The following is a 23656-nucleotide window of genomic DNA, read 5'->3' as shown; positions in this document are numbered from 1 at the left end:
AAGCTGCTTCTTCCTGTTGTTCTAAACTTTCTGTGTAAGCAAGGCCAATTCCATGCAAGCTCCAGAAAGCATCATACATATCCTTTTGGCTGAAATTAGCCATTAACGACAACCTTTCACTTATGACTAGAATCTCTTCAAAGGAAGGATAAATCAGGCTTCCCTTTGTGAAGTGCAGTACCATGAAAACATGTAAAAACAGTCAAACAGCTATTTTTATTCCATAAATAGTAATGAGATACACAAAGTTAAGAGAATTCAGAAAAAGCACAGGAGAAAAAACCACAACGTCCCCTTTTTTCCCCCCTTAATCTCTTCAGCAAAGATCTATTCAACAGCTGCAATAATGATCACTGCACAAATCAATAATCCTGCTGAAGCCACAGGAAAGTAGTTTATTAGCTGTTCATTAAGGAGACAGAAACACAAGGATGTAGCGGCTCTTCTCCTGCCAAAAAAGTGTGGGATGCAGAAGAGATGTGACAGCTTTGAAGAATCTCACTGCAAAATGTGTTCTAAGTGTATAGTCTAAGATTTTGTACTTGGGCATGTTATCCACAAGGCTTTCTTCTCTTCAATGATGGATCTAGTTTCTCACTATTATAATCATTTTCTCGGTATACCGTTGCGAGAAGGAGCATGTCCTTTAAAAAGGAAAGTCTGGATTTGTTTTATTGTTGCCATTTGTGGTTGGTCTGACAGTCTGTGTTTGTGGGGCTTCCTAAGGCAGACTTCCCTGGCTTCAACACTCTCAGTCTCTCAATTTATTTCTGAACACGAAGCAGTAATATATTTGGGGCTGCTCCTCATGTGTTAATCTTCAGGAAAGCCAAAAGGGAGTAGGAGTGAAAGAAAGAATGAGACAAACTAAGATAAATAATAACAATAATCCTAGCATTTCTACCTGCAGAAGCACAAAGGGCAGAAATTGGCCATTTGACCTTCACAATATCCTTCTAACACAAGTATTCTCATTTTACTAGTAAGATAACTCTATCCATTCTTTGCCATGGTTTTTAATGCAAGGTCTGCTCCCAGAATTCCCAGGTCCCTGTCTAGTGGCACAACCTAAGGAAGTGCATAAGACAGGGGCAGATCCAAATAGGGACTATTACAGTGAACTGGTAAAAAAAACACCCAACAAAACCCATGGGATCAGATGGATGCATTTGAGGATGCTAAAGTTGCTGGTTCGCATCATTGTGAGGCTGCTGTCAGTCATCTTAAAGGTCAGGGCAATCAGAGGAGGTTCTTGATGACTGGAAAAAAGCCAAATGTCATGCTTATCTTCAAGAAGGCCAAGGAAGAAGATACAAGGATCTACAAGATGCTTAGCCTAACCTCAGTCCCAAAGAAAATACGGAGCAAATCCTTTTGGAATCCACTTCCAGCACTTCAAAGAAAAGGAGGTGATTGAAAAGAGTCAGCAAAACTCTAATAAGGGCAAACAATGGTTAGCCAACCTAATTAACAGCTGGCTAGAAAGCAGCTTTGCAGAAAAAGTACTAGTGGTCCTCAGAGACAAGAAGCTGAACCTGAATCAGCAGAGTGCTCTGGCAGTGACCAAAGCTAACAGCATACTGGTATCAGTATGAGCACAACCAACAGACTGAGGGATGTGATCACTTCCCTCTATTTTGGCACGAGACTGAATCTGGAGTATTGTGTCTGGTTTTGGGCTCCCCAGTTCATGAAGGATTTACTGGACTGACACACTTGGAGCAAGTCCAGCCAAGGACAGCTCCCCCCCAGAGCTGGAGCACATACATTATGATGAGAGGTTGAGACAGCTAGTTTCTTCAGCCTGAAGAAGTGCAATTTAGTTGATGTCTTCAACTATCTAATGAGTGAAGACAGAGCTACTTATAGAGAAAACAGAGCTGGACTCTTACTCAGAACTGTATAGCAAAAAAACTACAGGCAATGGATGTAAGTTGTGGAAAGAGAAATACCAGTCAGACATAAGGAAAAAAATCTACACGATGACATGGTCAAAGACTGGAAGAGGTGCCCAGAGGGACTGTAAAATCTCCCTTCTTGGAGATGTTCAAAACTTGACTGGCCAAGACCCTGGGCAGCCTAATCTAACTTCGGTTGACCCTGCTTTCAGCAGGGAGTTGGACCTGATGACCTCCAAAAGTTCTAACTTCTATTATTCAGTGATTCTAACTGTGGCACAGAGGCAATAAATTACTTGAACTCTATCTGTGGTCTTAATTATGTTAACCCTAAGCTTTAAACTCAGCATTTCTGGGCTATTTATTCCATTCCCTAACTGTTGGGGAATCCCCACGTGGTATTAGGGTTAGGTAGTTTTTCTGCCTTCTTGCACAAGTTAAATTATAAATTAAAAAAATGAAGTGCTGCACTCACATTATCCAGTGGCACTCCAAGCAAGATGTACAAAGTCCAAGTCTGCTGCTATGTCTGTTACTCATATCCAACACTCAAAATGAACTTATTCATTACTCACTAATGTATCACTTGCTGACAGTCTCAGTCCAGTTCCCAGGGGACTGAGAGTTATACCCACAAACCTTCAAAGCAGGTGTTAGATAGCTTTTTCCCCGAAGGTGCTGAAGTGAATGGCTAGGGAATCTCAACCGGGCATCTTATCCTGGCTTTCAGTCTTTCTGAAACAACGAGTTAAGGCATAAACAGCAGACTCCAAGGCTGTCAGTCCTAGACTTTTATGGGCACTTTTTTCTTTTTGTTTATTGATGCAGTGTCTGAGTCAAGCACATACAATACCAGAATAGTAATAGCCTCAAATTCTAGGTCCCTTTGCAAATCAATTCACACCAACACATTTTCTCATCTAAGACTTTTAAACATTTGGAGCCTGTTGCACATGGAACAGCAGCTGAGGTCCCTAAGGAACAACTCAAACTGCTTTCACTTTCTGGAATAATGCCACAGACAGAAGTAAACAAAAATAATACCATCCATCTGAAGCATGAGGCAGCATTATATTCAGTAAGGAGTCTGTAATTATTATGGGAATCAGATAAGGCTAATAAAAAAATAGACATGACAAAGCACAAGGAGTTCACGCTCCTTTCCTTAACTTTGTAAATGATTCACTCTAAGTCAATAGTAGTAGCCAAGTCGAGGAAAGAGCCTGCTTCCCAAGCTGGCTCGCTGTTTCAATATTATCATAATGCAAAACAACCTTCCAACTCCTTGTCTGAGACTAAGAATAAGCAATCAGGCAGTATGGATGCGAGACAAACTGAGCTCAAACTCATACTAGAAAAGCATTTGGATGTAGTCTGAATGACTCTAAACAAGAGCCTTTACAGTTTCTGTACTTCCATTCTATTATCTGTAAAATGGGGGCAATGAAACAGTATGAAACTTCATACATAAACTCACCAATTTTATTACACTAGGTCCAGCAGCACTGAAGGAATAGATGAGGCTGTCAGAACATCCCATTGCAATTTATGACTGTTGTCTCCCCTTCACCTCACTAAAGCACTTAGCTTCATCTTCTCGGAAACTTCTTAAGCACACTGGAAGGCTACTATTATGTCCCAGTAAGTTTTCTCTTCTTCAGGATGAACAAACTCAGCTGTCTCAGCCTCTCTTCAATGATCATGTTGTCCAGCCCAAGCATCTTGGTGACCCTTCCCTGAGCTCAGTCAAGTTTATCAACATCTTTCTTGTACTGCAGCCCCCAAAACTAGGTGTGGTATTCCAAATAAAGTCTACGGAATGCCCACTTAAAAAGATAATCACTTCCCTCAATCTACTGGTCATGTTTCTGTTGATACTGTCCAATCATCTGTTGGCCTTCATGGATAGCACATTGCTAACTCATGCTTAGCCTGTCATGTAAAAAGATCCCTGGGTCTTTTTCAGTAGAGCTGCTCTCCACACAGTCAATCCCCAGCTTGTACCATAGCACAGTGTTAGTTCATCCCAGGTGCAGGATTTAGTGCTTGTCCTTGTTGAATTTAATAAGATTCACATGAGCACATCCCTTTGGCCAGCTGATGTCCTCAGAAAGGCAGCCCTATTCTGGAGCACACCCCTTAGTTCACTGCGGTCCACAAACTTGAAGAGGGTGCATTCTGTCTCCTCCTCCAGGTCATTGATAAAGATATTAGGCAAATGTCTGACAAACTACACCTGTAACTGGCCTCCAGGTAGACGACAAACCATGAACAACTACTCTTCAAGTCTAATGATCTAATCAGTTTTTTCACCCATCTAGTAGTCCAGCCATCTAGATCATAACATCCCAATTTGGATACAAGGATGCTGTGGGTGTCTGTATCAAAAGACTTCTTGAAGACAAGGTACAGAATATCAACTGCTTTCCCCTTATCCACAGTTACATCATAGTCATATCATTCCTGATAACTTCACAGTTAGAGCAAACTCAACATTCCTAATAGAGAATCGGTGCTAGAAAAAGTATTCATAAAGGAAAAGTATTAAAACAGACAAGTCCTAGCCCTACTGTATTTCCATGTAAAGCAATGGGAATTGAAAGCACACAGCACCTTGGACAATCCAGCAGATACTAGAAATGTGGCAAAACTGGAAGTGTTAGATTTAGCCTGGCAAAATGTACAATATTCTAATGCTCATTGGGAAGGCATTCACACAAACAGGGAGACTGACCCACCCACAAGTCATAGGAGATGGAAAATTACACTCAGTTTCCAAGAGTAATACAGCAGGAAACAAAGATCAATGAGGTTTGGCTTATATGTCAACTTCTAGTCAGCAGCTGTGATGCTGTTCTACAGTAGTACAAGAAGAAATCTGTGCACAAATACAAGAATAGCCAGCGTGCCTACACTGTCAAATCAAAGCTTAGTAACTTGTCTCCAGCTGAGACCAACAGCTGATGCTTAGAGTATAAAAACAGGGCAAGTATGCAGTGTTCCTGCCTTGAATACGCTCCTAACCTATAGGAATTTGCAGCATAGGGTTACTAGAAATAGAAAGGTAACTTCGCTAAATTACTTTGTCTCATCAAATTTAACATACATAAATCTTCTTTCATTTACAACTGCAGTAACAATGAGTTCCAAACTTCATTAATATATTGCATGAAAAAAACCCTTTTAGTTCATTTTGAGCCTATTTCTTGATAATAATTTCTATTTACTGCCTCATGCAATTTTAGATTTCAAAGAACTCTAGTGCATTCTTCTCCAGTGTGGAAAAGAGAAAATCATAATCTGTTTAGCTGTTTCCCAAAGGGATGTGGTTCCAAACTCCTGTTCTAGATGCCTTTTCTAGTTCTGCTGCAATAGGACCAGAACTTCAGTCAGTATTAAAGATGAAGCCACAGATTTACAGAGTGGCACAAGAAGGTTTTTATTTTCTTTCTTTGCACTTTTGCTAATAATTCCTAACATTCAGTTTTCTTTCGTGCCTGCTACTAACCTGTGTACTGAAAGTTTTCATGAGGCCATCTGTGATTACTTCATGATCTCTTTCTTTAGTGAAAAATGCTAGTTCAGAGACCAATACCATACATGTAAGGCTCACTCGCATCACGCCCATTTGCATCACCTTATATTTATTGACATTTCATTTTGTCTACAAGTTTTTCCACTCAGTCTCTCAATGTTGCAAGATCTGTCTACAGCTCTCTGCAGTTGGCATTCACTTCTATGATCTCAAAATAACTATGTCAACAAGCTTTCTCATCTCATTGTATGCCTGATTTTCTAAATCATTTGTGAACACTGAACAGCATGCTAGAGATACAGCTAGCATCTGAAAGACTTCTTTCCAAGTCTTTGGCTCAGGAGCAGATAAAATCTTTGGGATCCCAACAGGACGAAGGAGTCAGCACTGCACTTGTATGCTTTGCAGACCCGTCGTGGAATATATGTAAATAGCGACTTTTAGCAACCTGACATCAGCACAGCCACAGTGCTTAAGTGGGAGGAGAAACAGCCCAAAATAAAAATAAAAGTAATAATAGTCACACCACTGATACAAGCCTCCATTTCTTTTTTCTATAAAAAGAAATACAATTTTGTCTTAGTAACAACTGATACCAAAAATTGTTCTTATGGTGTGGAAATTATAGTAATAGTTTGGTTTTACAATCCCATATGGTCCTGCTACAGGGGGCACTCTGGAAATGAAAGAGTTAAGCAGGAATTGTGGGGGAGTTGCATGGATTAACCAGACTTTTCTGGAAGAGACACTATCAGCGAACGGTTCTCCTTCAATAGGTAAAGTTATGTCAACTAACAGAGAATAGAACAGTCTGCACGCGACTACGCAAAGGCAAGGCAAGGCGCCTTGCACATCAGGGCGCGGGTGCTGCACAAGGGCTGGAGAATGGGTGGGGGAAGCCCAGTCCAGCCAAACCGAACCCAGCCAAGCCTGGCTGGGACGAGCGAGGGGTGACTCCATTTGAGCAGAGCCGAGCCCAGCTGCCGGGGTGACTCTGGCTGGCACACAGGCACACACACATTTTCTGCAGACTATCTTGCATTTTTGTTCTTGGCAAACCAGAGCAGCTTGGGAAATATTTGCAGGTCTGACTATTTAAGCAGAAGCAGCCTAGCAGGGAGCACGCAACAATCGCCCAAGATCGGCTCGCAGCATTACTGCTGCTGGAGGAAGAAAATCGTTTCCATAATAACTGTTTTGCAGTGTACCAGCTACGCTTTCTATAGCATTTCGCCACCCAGCTGAATTACAAAAAACAAGGGCAAACATGCTATTTTCATACCTTCTTTTTTCCCCAAGCCATATTGCCACATGGACTCTGCGACAAAATGAATGCTACTGAAGCCCAAAAATATCTGCACTGAATATAAATATATTATGAAATAGCTTTTAAACTCTGCCCTAAAGCACTTTCTGATTGGCTGCCAATGATGTCACACATCCATAAAGCCCAATAAAATGCATGGGTTAACAAGTCTCATTTCTGTGTATGAACTCCACACAGCAGGAGCACAGACCGCTCCAGGACAGGCAGGGGGTTAACCGTACCATCTCTCCGTTAAAATCCTGTGACCTCAGGCCTCCGTGTCAAGAAAGCTGCACCGCTGTCTGTGCTCGCAGGCTGAGGCTGATCTTAACCATAACTAACTAAGCACTGTTTACTTGGGAGAGAAGCCTTCCTAAAGGATACAGTAAATCACTGTCAGTTTTTTGGTATTAAAGATACACTTATGCATATTCAGAGCAATTAGTTTGGTCTTATCTGGCAGTTACGATCTTACATTTCAAGTCAAAGGTGAACTAAGTATGGTACCCTTTCCAAACAGGAACTTGACCTTCAGTCCTGTTTGAATAAACTGTTATTAAAGTGAGTAACATATTTTACAAAACCCTAACAAAACTAAAATCTACAATTTTAGAAAACTCAAAAACTAATGCCAGAAATATCAGCTAAGCCTTTAAAACATATTATTTTGGCACCAAGTGCTCAAATAGTAAAATATGTTAACTCTTTCTGTGCACTCATGCTTACAGGTTGCCTGACAAGGAATACAGGTTTGCAGGTTTAGGTGTTTAGGTAGTTTTGACAAACGGAGCATTCTATGCAGAGAGAAATTTGCTGTGTATAATACCAAGTGTGTATGATGCTCAATTACCAGCAACCAGTATTTGTTTCTTACTATGAATACAATTCTTGGAGCTGGCTTAGTTTCAAATGTTATTAGGTACATAGCATGTGGTGTTGTAGTAAGGAGTCTTACGCACGAACTGAAAATATACTGAATTTGATCACCCTATTCTAGGCAGTTTTGCTGCCAAATGTGGGCTAATTTATATATAGCAGCCTATTTAATAGTTTGCACTCATACCTCCAAAGCAAGTATGGAAGCAGACCACATAGAAATATGAAAATGTTTCCTGATTTGCTACATAAAACTTTATTTGTTTTTCAAATCCTTGTCTAAAGTTTAGGAACATTCAATAGAAATGAAACTGCAAACTACACGGGTCAAATATGGAGCTGCTATAAGGTATGGTAACACTGCAGTGCTCAAAGCAGTATCACAATGTAAGAGAAAAGGCTGTGTATTGCTATCTACTATTGTTCCTTCTGCCTCTCTTTTCAGTTTCATATTAATGCCAAAAATGCTAAAATCAGTCAAAGGAAAAAAAAACCCACAAGCTCAGTGTCTAGAAACCCATGCTTTCCTCGATTACTTCTAAAGGATCCCTTTACTGCTGAACCTCTCCACATACCATCAAATATTTCAAGTGGAACAAATTCATTAACTTGTAAACACTACTTAACTAACTGAAAGCCAGTGACAGAAACCTACAGCACTGTTAAATCAACTTCAAGCAGGCACTGCATTTCATGTGTTAATACTTGCCATCTGCTCATGTTGCATTTTTTACCACAAGGAAAAAACGTGACTGCTGAGTAAAGACACTTCAAAAAAAGAAATAGGAGAAACCTGGCCTCACTTAGCCATAAACTATGGGTTTATTTTAATTTTTTTACACATGCACACACACTCACTCTCTGTCTCTCTACTAAAAACAGAAGAACCTATGTAAAATAGTCTTTTTAGCTATTGCTGCCTTATAATAGCTACACTGGGAAATCTTAAAGAAAAAAGAAAGTGCCTGTGCATGTTTGGTACTCCAGACAGCAAGAAATTTGCCTCAGGGAGAAACACTTTGTAAAAGAGGTGGGGGAAGGGTAATATGCTAGTAGACAGAGTGCATAAGGGAACCAATGCATGAGCGTGTACGCGTGTGCCTGCGTGTGCGCATTTGTGTTGGAGGCTCTGGAAAAAAATGCTGGTCGCTACGGCTCCTAGAGGCTCCAGCACAGCAAAGCACCTTTCCTGCAACACAACCATTACATCACACACAAAACTGCCTGCCAGCCACAGAAAATGGCCCAGCCAGGAAGGGATGGATACCAGCAGAGGGAATGTTTCTCCACTTTGTGAAACATGCAATTTTTAAACTAATTTTTTTCAAAAATTAAAAAATTAGCTTTTTAAAAAAAAAAAAAAGTCCTAACTTCTTACTCCCTTGAAAACTAAAGGTGATCAACATTTTGCCCCAAAAGTTGGGCCTGTGACTTAGAGGATGCGAAGACATGATGGTAAGCTTTGTTTTAGTTTTGGCCAAAATGGTATTTCATTTGATATTCAGTGTGCTTCTAGTATTAATCCTAAAGAGCACTAAAGCATTTCAGTAATGCAAGGGGAAAGGAATTTGCTATGGCACCAGGTCACCAAGGAATAAATGTTTCTGAAGTTATGTGCCATGAAGTTCTGCTTAGCTGTTGCCAAGAAAAAAAAAGAAAAAAAATTGCCAGATCTGCATTTGTGCCGTTTAACAAGCGTCATGTTTTAAATGGGTGCTTATAAAGAAAGCATCCAAGGGACCACTTTGGTGCGTGACATCTACCATTAAAATGCCAGACACACTGAGCAGCAGGTCCTGATCTAGATAGGCAAATTCCAAAACAAGTTTCTTTACAGAAGCGGTCAGGGAGAGAAGTAGATGTGGTGATGGTGTATGAGGTGGAAACCTATCCACGGGAAGCTGGACAAAACCTTTTCACAAGAGTCACCACACAGTAACTGTGCACAAACACTGGCTCCAATATATGCCCCAGTTGTAATGATGAAGTCAATGCATGAAACCTGAAATTGTGACTTCTGGCTAAAGATCCATCTTATCCATTCCCTATTACTAGTCCATAGAACTATTTTACTTTCATAAAACTATAGCATAGTGTAATTTCTCTGGATGTCACCTTTCTTTGGATGTATTCCCAGCATTACCTACCATGATTTGATTTTGCTAAAACTTCATTAGCTGCTGGGGTCCTATTCCCGATGACTGGAAATAGTGGGGAAAACAAAACAAAACAAAACAAAAAAAAACCCCTGTAGTTGTAACCAAAGTAAACAAATGTCAGCCTATGTCGCACACAACTGAAAAAAAGACATTAACAGGATATATTCATGCCACAAATACTTGAAAACAAGGCATTCTTTATAGTGAAAAAAACCTCATCTGGTCCCAGATCCTTCATACTTAAAACTCATGCCTTTCTACTTCCACCCCAGATCTTTCACCAGATCTTTCCTCTCCACAAAGGAGCCCAGGTGTTTTTGAATTCATTTAGCATTTCCAACACTTCACTCATTCTCACATTAATGAAACCCATGTGTTTAAGTATTACTGTCCTCAGTTCCTTCCTTAACTGCTCTTTTCCTGAGATTTGAATTCATTTTGTGAGTAGCTTTCTCTGTACTAAAAAAAGTTGCACAGGTTAACATCTTTCATAATTTCGAAGACTACTGTGAAATTGCGTATTTACTTGAGACAGTTTTGATGCTAGGAGACAAAGATGTGTGTCTCTCCTGTTACAACATTCAAGTTCCTATTTTTAAAATTATATTGGACCAAGATTACCCCTTTTACAGCTACCCATTTAAGAGCTACTTCAAGAATTAATGTGGCAGACTGCATAGATTAAACTGAAAGCTCAAAGAGAGAACCACTTGCATTAAGACAGCTGCAGTGATTTTCAATCCCAGTTGGCTTCTCTGCCTCTTCTCTAGTGTCCCTCCACACGGCGAAATTGCCCGTTAATAGCCCAGCACATACAAGAAAATAAAACTTTGGTTTCACTTTACTTCAACATACCAACAAAAGATCCAGCCACTGTTTTCTTCTTCACAAGAACTTGGCACCCACTTCACCTATTTGACTTCTAGTTATTCCTTTTTTCTCATTATTGCCCTGTAATACAGGTATTTATTCTAAATGCATTTAACAGTTACACATACTCCTAGATGACATGTTACTCTCTAAAAAAAGGTCCCAAACAAAATCCACGTGGAGGAAGTACGAACAACCACCAAGACAAGAGCAGTTACCAGGAAAATGAGTCACAGAGAAGGCCAGTAGAACCCCCCAGGAGACTTCCATATGTAACAGTCTCACACAGAAAAGGCAGAGGCATTGGAAATGAGTTGATAAACTACTTTTTAAAAAGCGGTGGGTGTCCCAAGTAGGAACATCTATGTGGCAGCACAAGGAGATGGAGGAAAGAGCAGAGGAAGGGGGGAGTTAATTGGACATCTGTGTGAAGCTGGGGGAGGGCAGACAGGAAGGCAGTAATAAACTCCATAAGCAGATGGTGCCACAGGGCTAGAATAAGACTCTGGCTTTACTCGGAGCAAGAACGTAGAATCCACATTTGTCAGAGTATGCCTGTGCAAAAATTGTAACACCTTCTAACTGACCTTGCTTAGCCAGGACATTTTGGAGGAGAACAGGCAATTTAGTAACAGCAATGTGGCCTTTAGCAGCACTGTGGTCATTTGTTAAAAGGGAGAGAAGAAAAAATTTCTCCAGTATCTGACTCTTCACTTTACCTCTCACCTCGCACACAAATTATATCAAGTACTTTAGTGAAAGCTAACAGTCAGACTAATTTCACAAACAACACTATTTTGTGGATCACTTTGCATATGAGTTGATAGTTATACACATACTTATGGTTAACTTTATTTGAAAGTATTTATACAGGACCAAGATCTTTATTTCGCAGATAGCCTTCATATTTCATTCATCTTAATCTATAAATGTACTTCCAGAAAAAGTCAACCTGATTTACAATAAGAGTGATTTATATGAGAGTTGCTCCTGTTTGAGTATCCCTTTAGGATACTGTGAAAATCCACAAGCTATGATGTGTTCCATATTATAAAAGCCAAATCAGTATAAAAATTCCTTTCCAAAATTCCTTCATGCCAACTTCATCCAAATTTTAACACAGAAATTACTCTGTGCAGAATATCTGGAGTGAGGATTTTTCTATTTAAACCTTTTACTAGCTCATAGTATCTTCTTGAGTCTTGTACCAGTTTATCCAGTTATAAAATGGATTCTTTGTTCACCTCTTCTTTTTTAATCCTTTAAAAAAGGACTTCAGGTGGAAAGCTAAAGCATTACAATAGTTCAGCAAACAAGTTTCACGTAGAGAAAGTCTTCTACTCAGGGTTCTGTGGACACTTCAATGTTGTGCCAGGCCATACTGTAGATTTACGGTGCAACCATAATAAAGTCATTTTATTTCTGTATGCCTCCGGTTCCCATCAGAAGATGGTGCATGTGTTTCCTTTTTCCCATTTGTCTCGCGTGTTTACCCAGAAAGCAGTTTGCGCCTGGAACTACTGTCAATCATGTGCTTCAAGATCTAGCCCCTAGTATAAATTATGATTTTTTTTTTTTAAAGTAAAATGTTTGTAAACAGAAAATAATTTTAAAGGTCAACTTTTTTTTGTGCAGAATTAAAAATAGGAACAAAATAAACACAGAAATTTTTGCTTTTGTCACACTGAGACCACAATTTCTACAGACATTCCCCTGATGAGACACCATTACAAAAGTATATATTACATGGTTACAGAAATAAGTGGAGGAGCATACCATGCTGTGGAGACAATAATCCACAGAAATATGGTAAAACAAAGTTCCCAACAAGTTCACCACAACTATTGCTGGCAAGAACATAATTTCTCAATGTATTACAATCCATTTGAAATGTTTAACCCTAACATCATCTAATCTGCAGTATGTTTCTGCATCTCAGCTAGAATTTAAAATTTAGCTGGTAGAGCATAAACTGAGAAAAATAGTATAACCAAAGAAACCCTGAAAGAGGGAAAGCAGTCATCCTTTCTTAGTAAGAGAATTCTAATATTTTGGAAAATGTGGTTGAATTCTCTTAACACCAGATGTATGAATGGCACACCTCTAACAAAGAAACCGGGATGTTGCGAGAAAAATTGAGACAAATAATTCTGCTAAGAAAGGGACCCAACAGCACCTTTCACAATGTGCTGCTCTGCTGGCCCTAGGGCATTCATGCTAGAGACACAGCAGCCAAGTTTTAGCTTTTATTATTTTATTGCTTTTGTTTTTTTAAGAATCGACAGCAGCACAGCACAGGTTTATGAATAGGAACCCTGAACCACTGGGATTGCGAACCACAAGTATTTTACACGCATTGTTTTGTAACGATGAGTGCACACAATCCTGTTTAACAATGGATATAATGGCACAGAACCTCATATGGAAGACAGAAATGCAAGTACAAACAGAAAATCTGATACAACTGAAGACATCTTATATTGCCCCAGAAGACAGGCCACTGCAGAGCTGCAATGTATAACATGCAAATACTTAAATCAATAGTGCGAGCAGTAGCCACTGCTTGCTGCATTCTTTACAGGAGCAGCCAAAAGGAACATAAGAAAAGGGGAGGGTGAAAAGACATTTACCGCTTATTTCACTGGTGCCAGCTAAAATCTTTCCTGTAACTAATTCACTTTAACTCTGCACAGGGTAATGTTACGTAAAACACTTCTGAAGGAAGATTTTTTCTTGCCTTTCAAGAGCAAGCATCAAAGCTTAGTAAACCATGTACTGCAGAATATATTTAAAGCTCAACAATACTAACCAATAGAGTCACTGAAACTGAACTCTGGAGGAGGAGCTCTTTACATGCAGAGGCTGGGTTTCTATTTTCTGGCACAGATTATACCAGTTTACAGAAAGGCATTATTTTACAAATCTTTACATATGTAGCCAGAAGCTTTTGTCAGTGAGATGCAATTATAGCTTAAAAACAATTTCTATGATAGAAAAGAGATGAGAGCACTAAAGAAGGTGGCTTTCTGACAAATCAAGTTTTTCCTAACTGTTTTTATTCATTCATTTGATCTCAGTACTGGAATTTTGCAAGAGGAATTGGCTCGGTCTCTTTCAAAACATAAAGGGCCAATCCCTTCCCATTAAAGAACAGGAAGTCAGAAGCCAATCTTAGCACTGATTAAAAAAAAGAATCTGGATTGTTATTTTAACTTCCTTGTTGCACATAAGCTAGAGGATTTTTTTTCCACTACCATTTCAGATGATGGCTCGATTAAAAGCTGATATCCCCGCTAAGTGGCACCTGTTTAGTACAAGAGACACTTTGTACCAACTGCTCTCTACAGAGCAGCAATTACATTACAGTTTCTCCCCATCACTATGTATGTAATTCAGAACATGTGCTGCACAAATCCTTATTTATATGCCACTGCACTGTCCTGCTTTGGACAGACTAACAATGACATTTCTAGTGTAAAGACTTTTTACACCTGCTCTAGGTGCATCCAAACAAAATTGGTTCAAGTGGGAACGGGTAGTATTTTGTATTTTGACTTCTGTTCACGCACACTTGAAAACTGCATACTGTTATTGTCAACAGTGTTGTATGCGTGCCTGCTGGATCCTACCAGCCCAAACTCCCACTTCTCCCCCAGCCTTCCCTGATGTTTTCAATACACAGGGGTGTGCATGTCTGTATTTCTGCTCCTGTGTGCAGTGTTCAAGCCCCAAGCACTCACATCTGCTCCTCCAAACCAGTAGCACTGCTGGATGTCCAAGCACAGTGTTGCAGCCTCTCTCTTCCGCTGTACGCCAGACTCAGCAAACTGGCAAGAAACTCTCAGTTAACCTCGAGAATTGTGCAGGCTCCGTCAAAGAAGCAGGCGAATGAGGGCTAAAGCCATGGGTAGCTGAAATCTTGACTTCTGGGCCTTCTACATCCCCTCACTTGAATCTTCCCATTTTTAAGTGTTATCTTTCTCAACACAGAACCAGTGTGACCTCTCTGGGGCTCCCAAACCAGTTAACGAATCAGTCCAAATCAGAATAGAACTGGTTGAACTTCAAGCATAGCTGCAGGTAAAATAAGCTGAACACGCCCCCAAAGTTCTTAACATTAAATATTTAAGTACATGTCAGATTTTTTTATTTTCCCCAATATTAAAAAAAATGGCTGGTAGTATTCAGCACTTGAAAATTAATGAGTTTTAAATATGAACATAGTACACCCCCAGTTTTGAAATACTCTGCTCTATTTTCTCTCTTCTCATCTTTCCCATCTGGTATGTTTTAGTAATAATTTAACAAATATTTTTCTTCAAGGCTGTCAGAAAATCTCATAGCATTTTGGAAACACTAAACATTATCTTGTGAGGTAAATTAGGACATGAAGAAGTAGCATGACATATATGTGATCACACGTTGTCAGTGGGAAAGACAGTAACAGAAATCCCGATATGTGCTGCTTTGGAGTCTTCAAGAAAAGAAATTGGTAATATATAGCAAATAGTGAAGCTGAAACCAACACCAAGTTACATCTGCAAAAGTTAAAAAAAATGCAAAGTCTCAATATAGGAAAGGTTTCTTATTCCAATGATTTGTTTTTGTTACGATTTATTTATGAAAATTCAAACCCAGCTAGCTTCTTCTACATTAAGCAAAACCTTAACTCTACACAGCTCCTTAGTCCTTCTGAGCTTTCTTCTCTCAGAGAATGAATCTACTATCAATCTATGGAGACAGCAGCCAGTCTATGTCCACTTCCACACTTTACACTGGTAACCACTGATAAGAACCGCTAAGTACAGGTCTCTTTCCTAGACACTTTAGTCAGTATAACTCATCAATAACTTTTGCTCATTGCTGAACTCAGATGAACTAATAAAGCAGCACACAGAATGCTTCATATCCCATTATCAATTTCCCAGCTCAATTTGTCAGAATCTACCCCAGGTATCAGGAAAAACCACTAGCCAGTGCCTTAGCCAAGACAAGGCAGCAAACCCCACCTCAGATAAGCAGCTGCTGTTCTAGAGATTACAATATTAGCAGAAAGAAAAAGACAATAAAAAGCCTCCGAAAAAAATCTAACAAACATGCACCTTTTTCTTCATACCATTGGCATGACATTTTTTGGAGGTTATGATTTCATAAGCCTTTCCCTGCAACTATACAAGGGTTAAAAATTACTCTAAAAATAAATATTCGTCAAGATTCTCAGCCAATGAGATTGAAAGAAAATTTCTGGCTTTAAGAAAAGGCCAGATATCACAAGATGCATGACAAAACAGCAAGAGTTGCTGACATTCGGTTTTCTTCCATTGGAAAAGATACTAGTGGTTTTTTTAAACTCCACATGCTGAAGTTTTCTAGAACAGATTTCCTGTCCTTTCTCTAAGATTGCTGAACCCCATTCAGCCAGAGCACAGATAACATCTTTGGAGAAAAGATTTGAAATCACAGTTTCTCCCATATAAAGTTCAAGCTTTACAGAAGAAAAGCTTTCCTTCCACAGAGCTGCAAACTTCACAAGAGAAAGTTATTTCCTCTGTTCTGTTCCCTCAGGGGGTGTTATATTCTTATAACCTGTGAGACTTACCCAGTCATGTTTGTAATTTATATTTAGTATAAGGTTGTTTCTTTTCAGACCACCTCTGGATATTCCTAACACAAAAAGTGAATTCTGATTACTCACTTTTCTCCCACAGATTAGACACCTTTCCCAGTGTTACTGTGCACGGGAAGTCTATATGAAACAACTTTCTGAATACTCAAAAAACACAGCCAAAAATAAAAAAGATAAACATTATAGGATTTTGCTGCATTTTGAAATATAATTGCAAAACAACAAGAATAAGATTTCCCTTACATTTAAAATAGCATGCATGTTTAATTAGAAGAGGAAAAAACTTAGCTGAAATACATATACACTGACACACTCTACTCAGAGAGAGGGGAACTCTCCAACTTTTTTACCTAGACTGATCAAGGCTATGGAGAGAGGATACACGAGTTGGATACTATCATTTCAGAACAAGTTAAACTCACCTACAAAAATGGTCAGGACAGACCTAATTTTCAAATGGCAAAAGACACCAAAGGGGCATCTCTGCAATGATATCCTACATAACGGGGGAAAAGGGATGGACAACTAGAAAGAAACAGATTTGGAGGGAGTACAGAAACTTGGATAGTTGGCAGGGATCTTACTAGGTTTCAGGCAACAGCCAAACCAAAAGGAAAGTTGCTGTAGAAATTCAAACTCCATTTATGTCCTTAAACAATTCAATCCTTTCCTGCACACTTCTATTAGAAGTGAATAATCCCTTACTAGCACAGCGCATTGTCATTCAGAGCTAGAATTTACAGTGAGAACCACAGTGTAAAAGTTATTAACAAGCAGGTGTACTGCATCATTCAAAGGTCCATGCAACCAAATAATCCCTCTTAAGTGGTGAGCAGTTGAAGGGATTGCCTAGGGAAAGGTTTAAAGGGTAATTATACAAACTTACTTCCCAGTCTTCAAGAATTTGTGGCTGAAGGACGGATATTTTGTTTAATATCTATTGCTGGATTTTTTTTTCCCCCATGAACTTGTCTAATTGCTTTGAGGATAGATAACATCGTGTGGACGTAAGTTCTATGGCATATTAATACATCATGTAAAGTAAGTACCTCCCTTTTTATACTGTGCACCTGCCTGCTGATAATTTCATTGGATGACCCTAGTTCTTGAATTATGGAGGGAGTGAATAATCATTCTCTATTCACCTGCTCCACATACAGAATGACTTCACGAATCTCTATCCTGTTCTATCCTCCCTCAGGCTGAGTCTTCGTCTGTTTAGAAATTCCTGTGAGAGAACTTTTCCTTTTCTGTGCTCATCCTTGTTACCTCTCTCACCATGCTTTCTAGATGTACTATTCTGGGGGGAAAGGATGGGAGGAGGAGTAAGATCAGTACAGTAGGAAGCTACACCATTCCCTATTTATTTCTCTCTTTTGTTCACTAATATTATCATTCCAAGATGCCTGCAAGTATGAATACACAATTATGCAATATTTCAAAATTTTTCTTTGTAATTATAAGGGAAAAAAAATTGAAAACACTATACTGTCTTCAAGCCCAACTCAAGCCAGCTTCTGAGTAAATATTCTGGCCTTTTCCACATTCTTGCTGGCGTCCCAGTTATACAACATTATTTGTATAGGCAGACCAACCTTGCAAAACTTCCAGCTTTGATGTATTTTCCAGACTGAGTATCTGCTGTAGGTTTAACATGTTTGGAAAGTTTTAGGGAACAAAATCAAGCCAATTCAGATAATGAAATTAAGGAAAAGTATGTGGTGTTTAGCTCTTCTGAAAAGCTCCAATGCCTTCAGAAGCTACAGCAGAGATTTTAAACTGGCAGTAAACTGCCCTCATATCACATATTTTCCCATTCCTTTGAAAATATTACCAAATTTGGCCAAGTTACAACTCTCTACTGAGTCTATATAAACTGTGGTTTTCTAAAGATTCACTAGAGTTTGACAGCTGAAGATTAAATCAGCATGCACCATCTCCTGTCCACGCCTCTGTTAACCAGACTGAATATTCGTTATTCTCTTTAAGCAGTTAAGGTTTGTCCTGGATCTGCAGAAACTGAACTGGACTTTTCCTGCAGCTGAAGCTTCCAGAGGTTGCTATGACACCAGACACAAATTTGAAATGGTTCAGCTGTACATACATGATCACCGATACCTGTGTACTATTGCCTACCCAGTATTATGCATACTGGCACAGAAGCCCTTGGAAGAAAATGAGGAGGAAAACATAACAGCGGAAATACAGAAGGGACAAAAGAAAGCAGGGAGGTAGTTAAGACTAGAACAAGGATCCTGATAGAGATATGCTAAGACTGAAAACATGGTAGATTCACATCGAGATGGAAAGGGAGGAAGGGAAGGGATGAGTTCAGAAAAGGCTAACTGGAGATTGTGATGAATTGCTGGGGAAACGACAGATTCAGAGAATGACCTGGGAGCTTAGAGAAGGAAAACAGAGTGTAAAGGTAAATGGTATGAAGACACTATTGGAAAAGAACAGGGACAGAAAGAATGAAGAGTACGTAAAGCTTCCTCGAGTCCACATAGGATCTCATTATCCCTGACTCTCAACATTCTTCTTCTATCAGCAAATATTGCTAAAACTCACTGAAAGAGTTCTCATCCCCCTCTACTGCTCATCCATGGATGACCCTATGAAGTAATTTCAACATAACTGACATAAAAACAAAGACTAAGTAGAAAGAACAATCTACGCTTATGTCTCTCACTGCAAGATGATGTATAACAAGCTTCCTATTTGCATATACATATACCGAGAAAATCCTTTAATTCAGGAGTAAAATGTAGAGATCTTCAAAAATTACTGCTGGACCTATTCAATGCCTAAGCAGCAACTCTTAAAAAAAAGAAAACTATTGAAAATTTTAAAAAAATGTAAAAAAATTCCCTTTACAGAAGGAAACTGTAGCTAGTTCTTCTACACCACTTAAAATTAATGATTAAATATGCTGTAAGGCCACATCTGAAACAGAAAGGGTATTTAACATCATTTTCCCATCTGCTGGAAGCAACTTTAAAAATACTCACGTTTTTAAATGACGAGATAGTTGCACACTGAAATAATTTGCAAACAGTATTAAGAAAGGTGCCATGGCTCTTCTCTGCTTCAAGCACTTGCTCTTCTAGGAAGGAAACATGGTGTGCAACCATTTTAACAAAGGCCTATGGAGAGAGGAAAAACACCTAATAAAAATTAAAAGCACCTGTGCTGGGTTTCAATATTATCCTAGCTAGAGATCAGAAGTCAAAGAAAAAGCTTTAACAAGATTTCAGAGTGCACTATTGCTAATATAAATATCCAAGGGGCACATGCTCCTAAGTAGACTACAGATGTTTACAGCCATGAGAAGAACCGCTGGTCATGACCTAAGGCTAATTTTTCTCCTTACCTAAGGGCAGAGTTTTGGTCCCTTTTCAGCATACAGAGTATGTAAGCACTTGCATAGTGTCTAAAGGTCTAGCGACATTTCAGCAGTGAGGCGAAAAGCTCCTCAGAACCCGCAAAGACACAGCTACTTCTGGTGGGAGTGAGAAAGTGGCCAAAGTGGTAGGAGGGAGGAGACAGTAGAGGAAAAGATAATGACAGGTGATTTTAGCTAAAAAAGGTCAGGAATTATTGTCCTAAAACATACATGTGTTCAGTTTCAGCTGAAATTTGAGCCATAAGGGAAAGTCAACTAGAAAGAACACAGTATTTACTTGTTAAAATACAGAACAGTTTGTAAAGAGTTTTGATACTCTTTATTAACGATTAAGCTTCACATTTTTGAGAAGTTAAGCACTGCCCATTTTAGGGATGGGGAAGGTGAGGCTGAACAGGTAAATTAACTGCCAAAAATGTACCAATGGCAACATCAAAATTCTCATCCTATATAACCATTACACAACAGTCCCTCCCTTTTCTACTCTTGGGAGTACAAGATAATTTCTCCCTTGAAAATCCCCATGGATGCTAAGCTTTAAATTTAAAAGTTCTAATTAAAACATTAACTACTGCTCAAATTGCCAATTTAATCTTGTGCTCTCAGATTACTGCCATTACAGCTGGTAATGTTAGGGAGAAAAACTGATTCCTAGCCAATCAAGGTATTATCCTCCCTTGATAAACAAAAAAAGCATCAACAAAATTCTGCTGCATTATTCAAGGGCAACCTGTAGCCTAGCAAAGACTGGTGTTGTCTTCATATTCCAAATTACTATGTCCCTACAGTTGTACTAAGGGAATGGGATCTGGAAAGGGTTTTTTTTTCCCCCTCCGTGTATTAGAGGGAAAAAAGTAATAAGGAGCCCTGCTGCTTATCATACTTTTGGCACAAGTAATTGCTTAGAATTTTAACTTTATTTTCCTGTTTAAAGACAAAACGACCACCACCACTCCTCCCCCCAAAAAATCCCAACCACCTATAAGCATGGAATTTGCAAAAGACTTTAATGGATGAGACACTTCCAGAAACGGTTGGTTTGGAACCTGATTCAGTTAGCCATTTTTCACAGTCCTAGCTTAAGTATACATTCAAATATGGCCAAATTGTCAAGTATGCTGAGAACCCGCTAGCTATTTCTTGGACTGCGGTACTCAGTTCTGAAAATCAGACAGGTTCTAAAGAGGTTAACAGTTGACTCCCACTTTTGTTCTAAGATGCCTTGCCTCAGTTTCCTGCCTGAAGCTTTCTCCTGTGCTGTGTAAGTCCATAAAACATGAAGTGGTTTGATAAGTCTGTTATCAAATGTAGGTGTAAAAAATGCAAGCTACAAAAAATTAATTGCATTTAAAGAAAAATTGCTGAAAGCTAAGTCAATTGTCCTGTCCCTCCCAGAGTAATAAACCTTACCAGAAGATATCACTTTGTACAGGGTTAGAGCCTAAAGCTTAAGCACTGTCTATCTGGATTTAATGCCACAAACACTTGGTTTCTTCTTTCACTTTGAGCCAGTTAAAACTGATTTTAAACCTTACACAATTTATCTCATCATGTTTTCATTATATTCCTCCCAGAGGCAAACTTGCCCTCAGTTGACACAAATTTTAACATACTGCTTACTAAATATGGTGAGGGCATCATCTTAGTGAGTCATACTGGCTTCCCTCATTCAGGATACAATAAACACCAAAACAGACACAACAGAAGATGGGAGCTCAGAAATCTCTCCACTACTACATTAGACAATCATCAACAGCTTAAAATGGGTATGTCCAGCACTGGATGTGAGACAAATTTTTAAAGTTATAAATGGTTTCGCAGATACTCCTTCAAGTCACAAAACAAATAAACATTGTTAGCATTATTATTAACATCAAAACCAAAACTAATGCTTTTAATCTACCATTAGGAATTGTAGAATCCACAGCAATAAATTACTCAGTGATGTTCCAAAACCATAAACACTTATATGTGCTGAACCATGGGTAAACATATTGATTTAAAAACAAACATAAGACAATAGAGAGCCATAAACATCTGAGTGCTCCATTTAAATACCTGGACAGTTAACCTATAAAACACATAAAAAAAAGGATGTAAATTTTCTAATGCAATGAACAAACCTCTAATTTATCAACTTTGGCATAGATGTGGTTCATTTCCATCACCTTGTCTTTAACGAGCGGAATGGTCTCGTCCAGAATCTGTGATGTATCACTTCTAATCTGCATGAAAAGAAGTATCTCACATGAGGATGAATCTTTAAGACAAACACTACACTATTTTTTCCACTATTTTTTTCACATTAATATTTCAGAAAACATCTATTTGGAAAAGGTATCACAAGGGCCCTTTTGCAGTATGTTATCAAGTAGAGATTGGAAAAATAACTTACTTTCTCAAATAATCCATGAGACAGTTAAAAAAACAATAGCAGATGACAGGACTCCCACATCAAAACTGTAACCAGACCCTTCTCTCTTCTCCCCAAATTTCCACACTACTCCTCCCAAGAGACCATCTACTTTCTATTATGAAATACTGTAGACATGAGGGGTAATAATGGATTTAAAATGAAAACTGCCTCTATACCATCCTTCATTATTTGATTTTATTGGGGAAGTGCTAACTCATACTACTTCTCAATCAGTTTTTGGAAAGACTCAGAGCTTTGAGTACACCACTTCTAGTATCTTGCCTTCAACAGGGGCTCAGGACTAGAGTTCTCAGGACAGCAAGAATCTTCACACGACATTATAGCATAGGCACCTTACAGAAAGCTTCTGCTCCCTAGTCCCTGTCAGTTTCCACAATAATTATGTGCCCTAACCCAGGAAAGATTTTTTTTGTTTGTTACTTATTACAACCAAGCTTGTTTCTGATATCCATAGGAGAGCCTGAACCTTATCTGAAATCCTGCTGAGTGTTGTGTTAGCAAGAATTACCCAATTTCCTATATAAACAACTGCCAGGGCTTTGTTAGGTAGCAGTAAGATACACCTCCAAGCAGAGCACTACAGCTAATGGAACGTACAAGCCAACAACGATGGATAAGACAGGAACTGGGAAGAGCTCTCTAAAGGGAAAGATATAAGCAAAACCAAGAAAACCTCCACTAAAACACCCAAATAGGCATTCTAATTTGTAAAACTGAGCAGCAACACATTGACAAGAGAAATAAGAGAGGCAGTTAAGCCCACTTTTATACAAGTCTTCTTTCTCAACTACAATGGAATATAGGCAGTCTTGGTTCACTTCTGGATTAAAGCTTACAATTTTAATAGACTTAAAGAATACAGAGGAACGAGGATCCCTTCAAAAGAGATTTTTGTCCCAAAGACTGAGCTAGAAGATATTCTTCCTTCAACTTCATAGGAAAGAGTAAGGATCTTTTAGCTAGAACAGTGAGAATCTGCAGTTGGGCTAATACTGCAGGGAATTTTCTGGGCATTTTGAGATTTAATCCAGAATCTCAAATAAAGCATAAATGCCTGCTATAAGTAATTTAATCCACGGACCATGCATTATAAATTCTAATAGGTATTTAGACATTTTACTGATGATCACAACTCATTTGTGTGGTTTTTTTTTTGAGAAGTTGTGTTTTTAAAAGCTGAGTATAGACAAAGCTATATTCACATAAAATGACTCATAGTAAGATTTTATGGTATTTTTATTATCAGAATGAGTACATGCAGATCAAGTGTTTTTATAGTGCTATAAGTGTTCTATAATAGGACATCAATCAGACATATCAAAATAGTAGTAGCTTTCTATTGTAAACAAACTAACAGTATCTCTTGTATTACTGGTCTCAGCACTACATCCACCAAGTATATATACGACACCTCCCCCAGCAGTAACATAACTGTATACACAGACACACTCTGTTATCTTTACAGTATGTACTTTATATCCAACAGAAAGTGAGCACAGACACTCTGGCAGGATCCCTGTGAATGGAATCATACTTATATTTT

The 23656-nt window shown here is 38.8% G+C and overlaps 1 protein-coding gene across 1 annotated transcript in view; it reads right to left on the bottom strand.

Annotated features, from left to right (window-relative positions):
- The window catches only part of BCAS4 (breast carcinoma amplified sequence 4), a 46076-nt gene that overhangs the window by 9457 nt on the left and 12963 nt on the right, over positions 1-23656 (bottom strand). Inside the window, exons 3-4 of the mRNA XM_075166536.1 lie at positions 21800-21901; positions 19282-19416 (exon numbers count right to left, since the gene is read on the bottom strand). Coding sequence (XP_075022637.1) covers positions 19282-19416; positions 21800-21901 — 237 coding nt within the window. The remainder of the gene's footprint in view (positions 1-19281; positions 19417-21799; positions 21902-23656) is intronic.

This window comes from Calonectris borealis, chromosome 17 (genome assembly GCF_964195595.1).
Source record: "Calonectris borealis chromosome 17, bCalBor7.hap1.2, whole genome shotgun sequence".
Taxonomy (NCBI): Eukaryota; Metazoa; Chordata; class Aves; order Procellariiformes; family Procellariidae; genus Calonectris; species Calonectris borealis.
The sequence above is the reverse complement of the archived record's forward strand: the minus strand, read 5'-3'. Positions and strand labels throughout refer to the sequence as shown.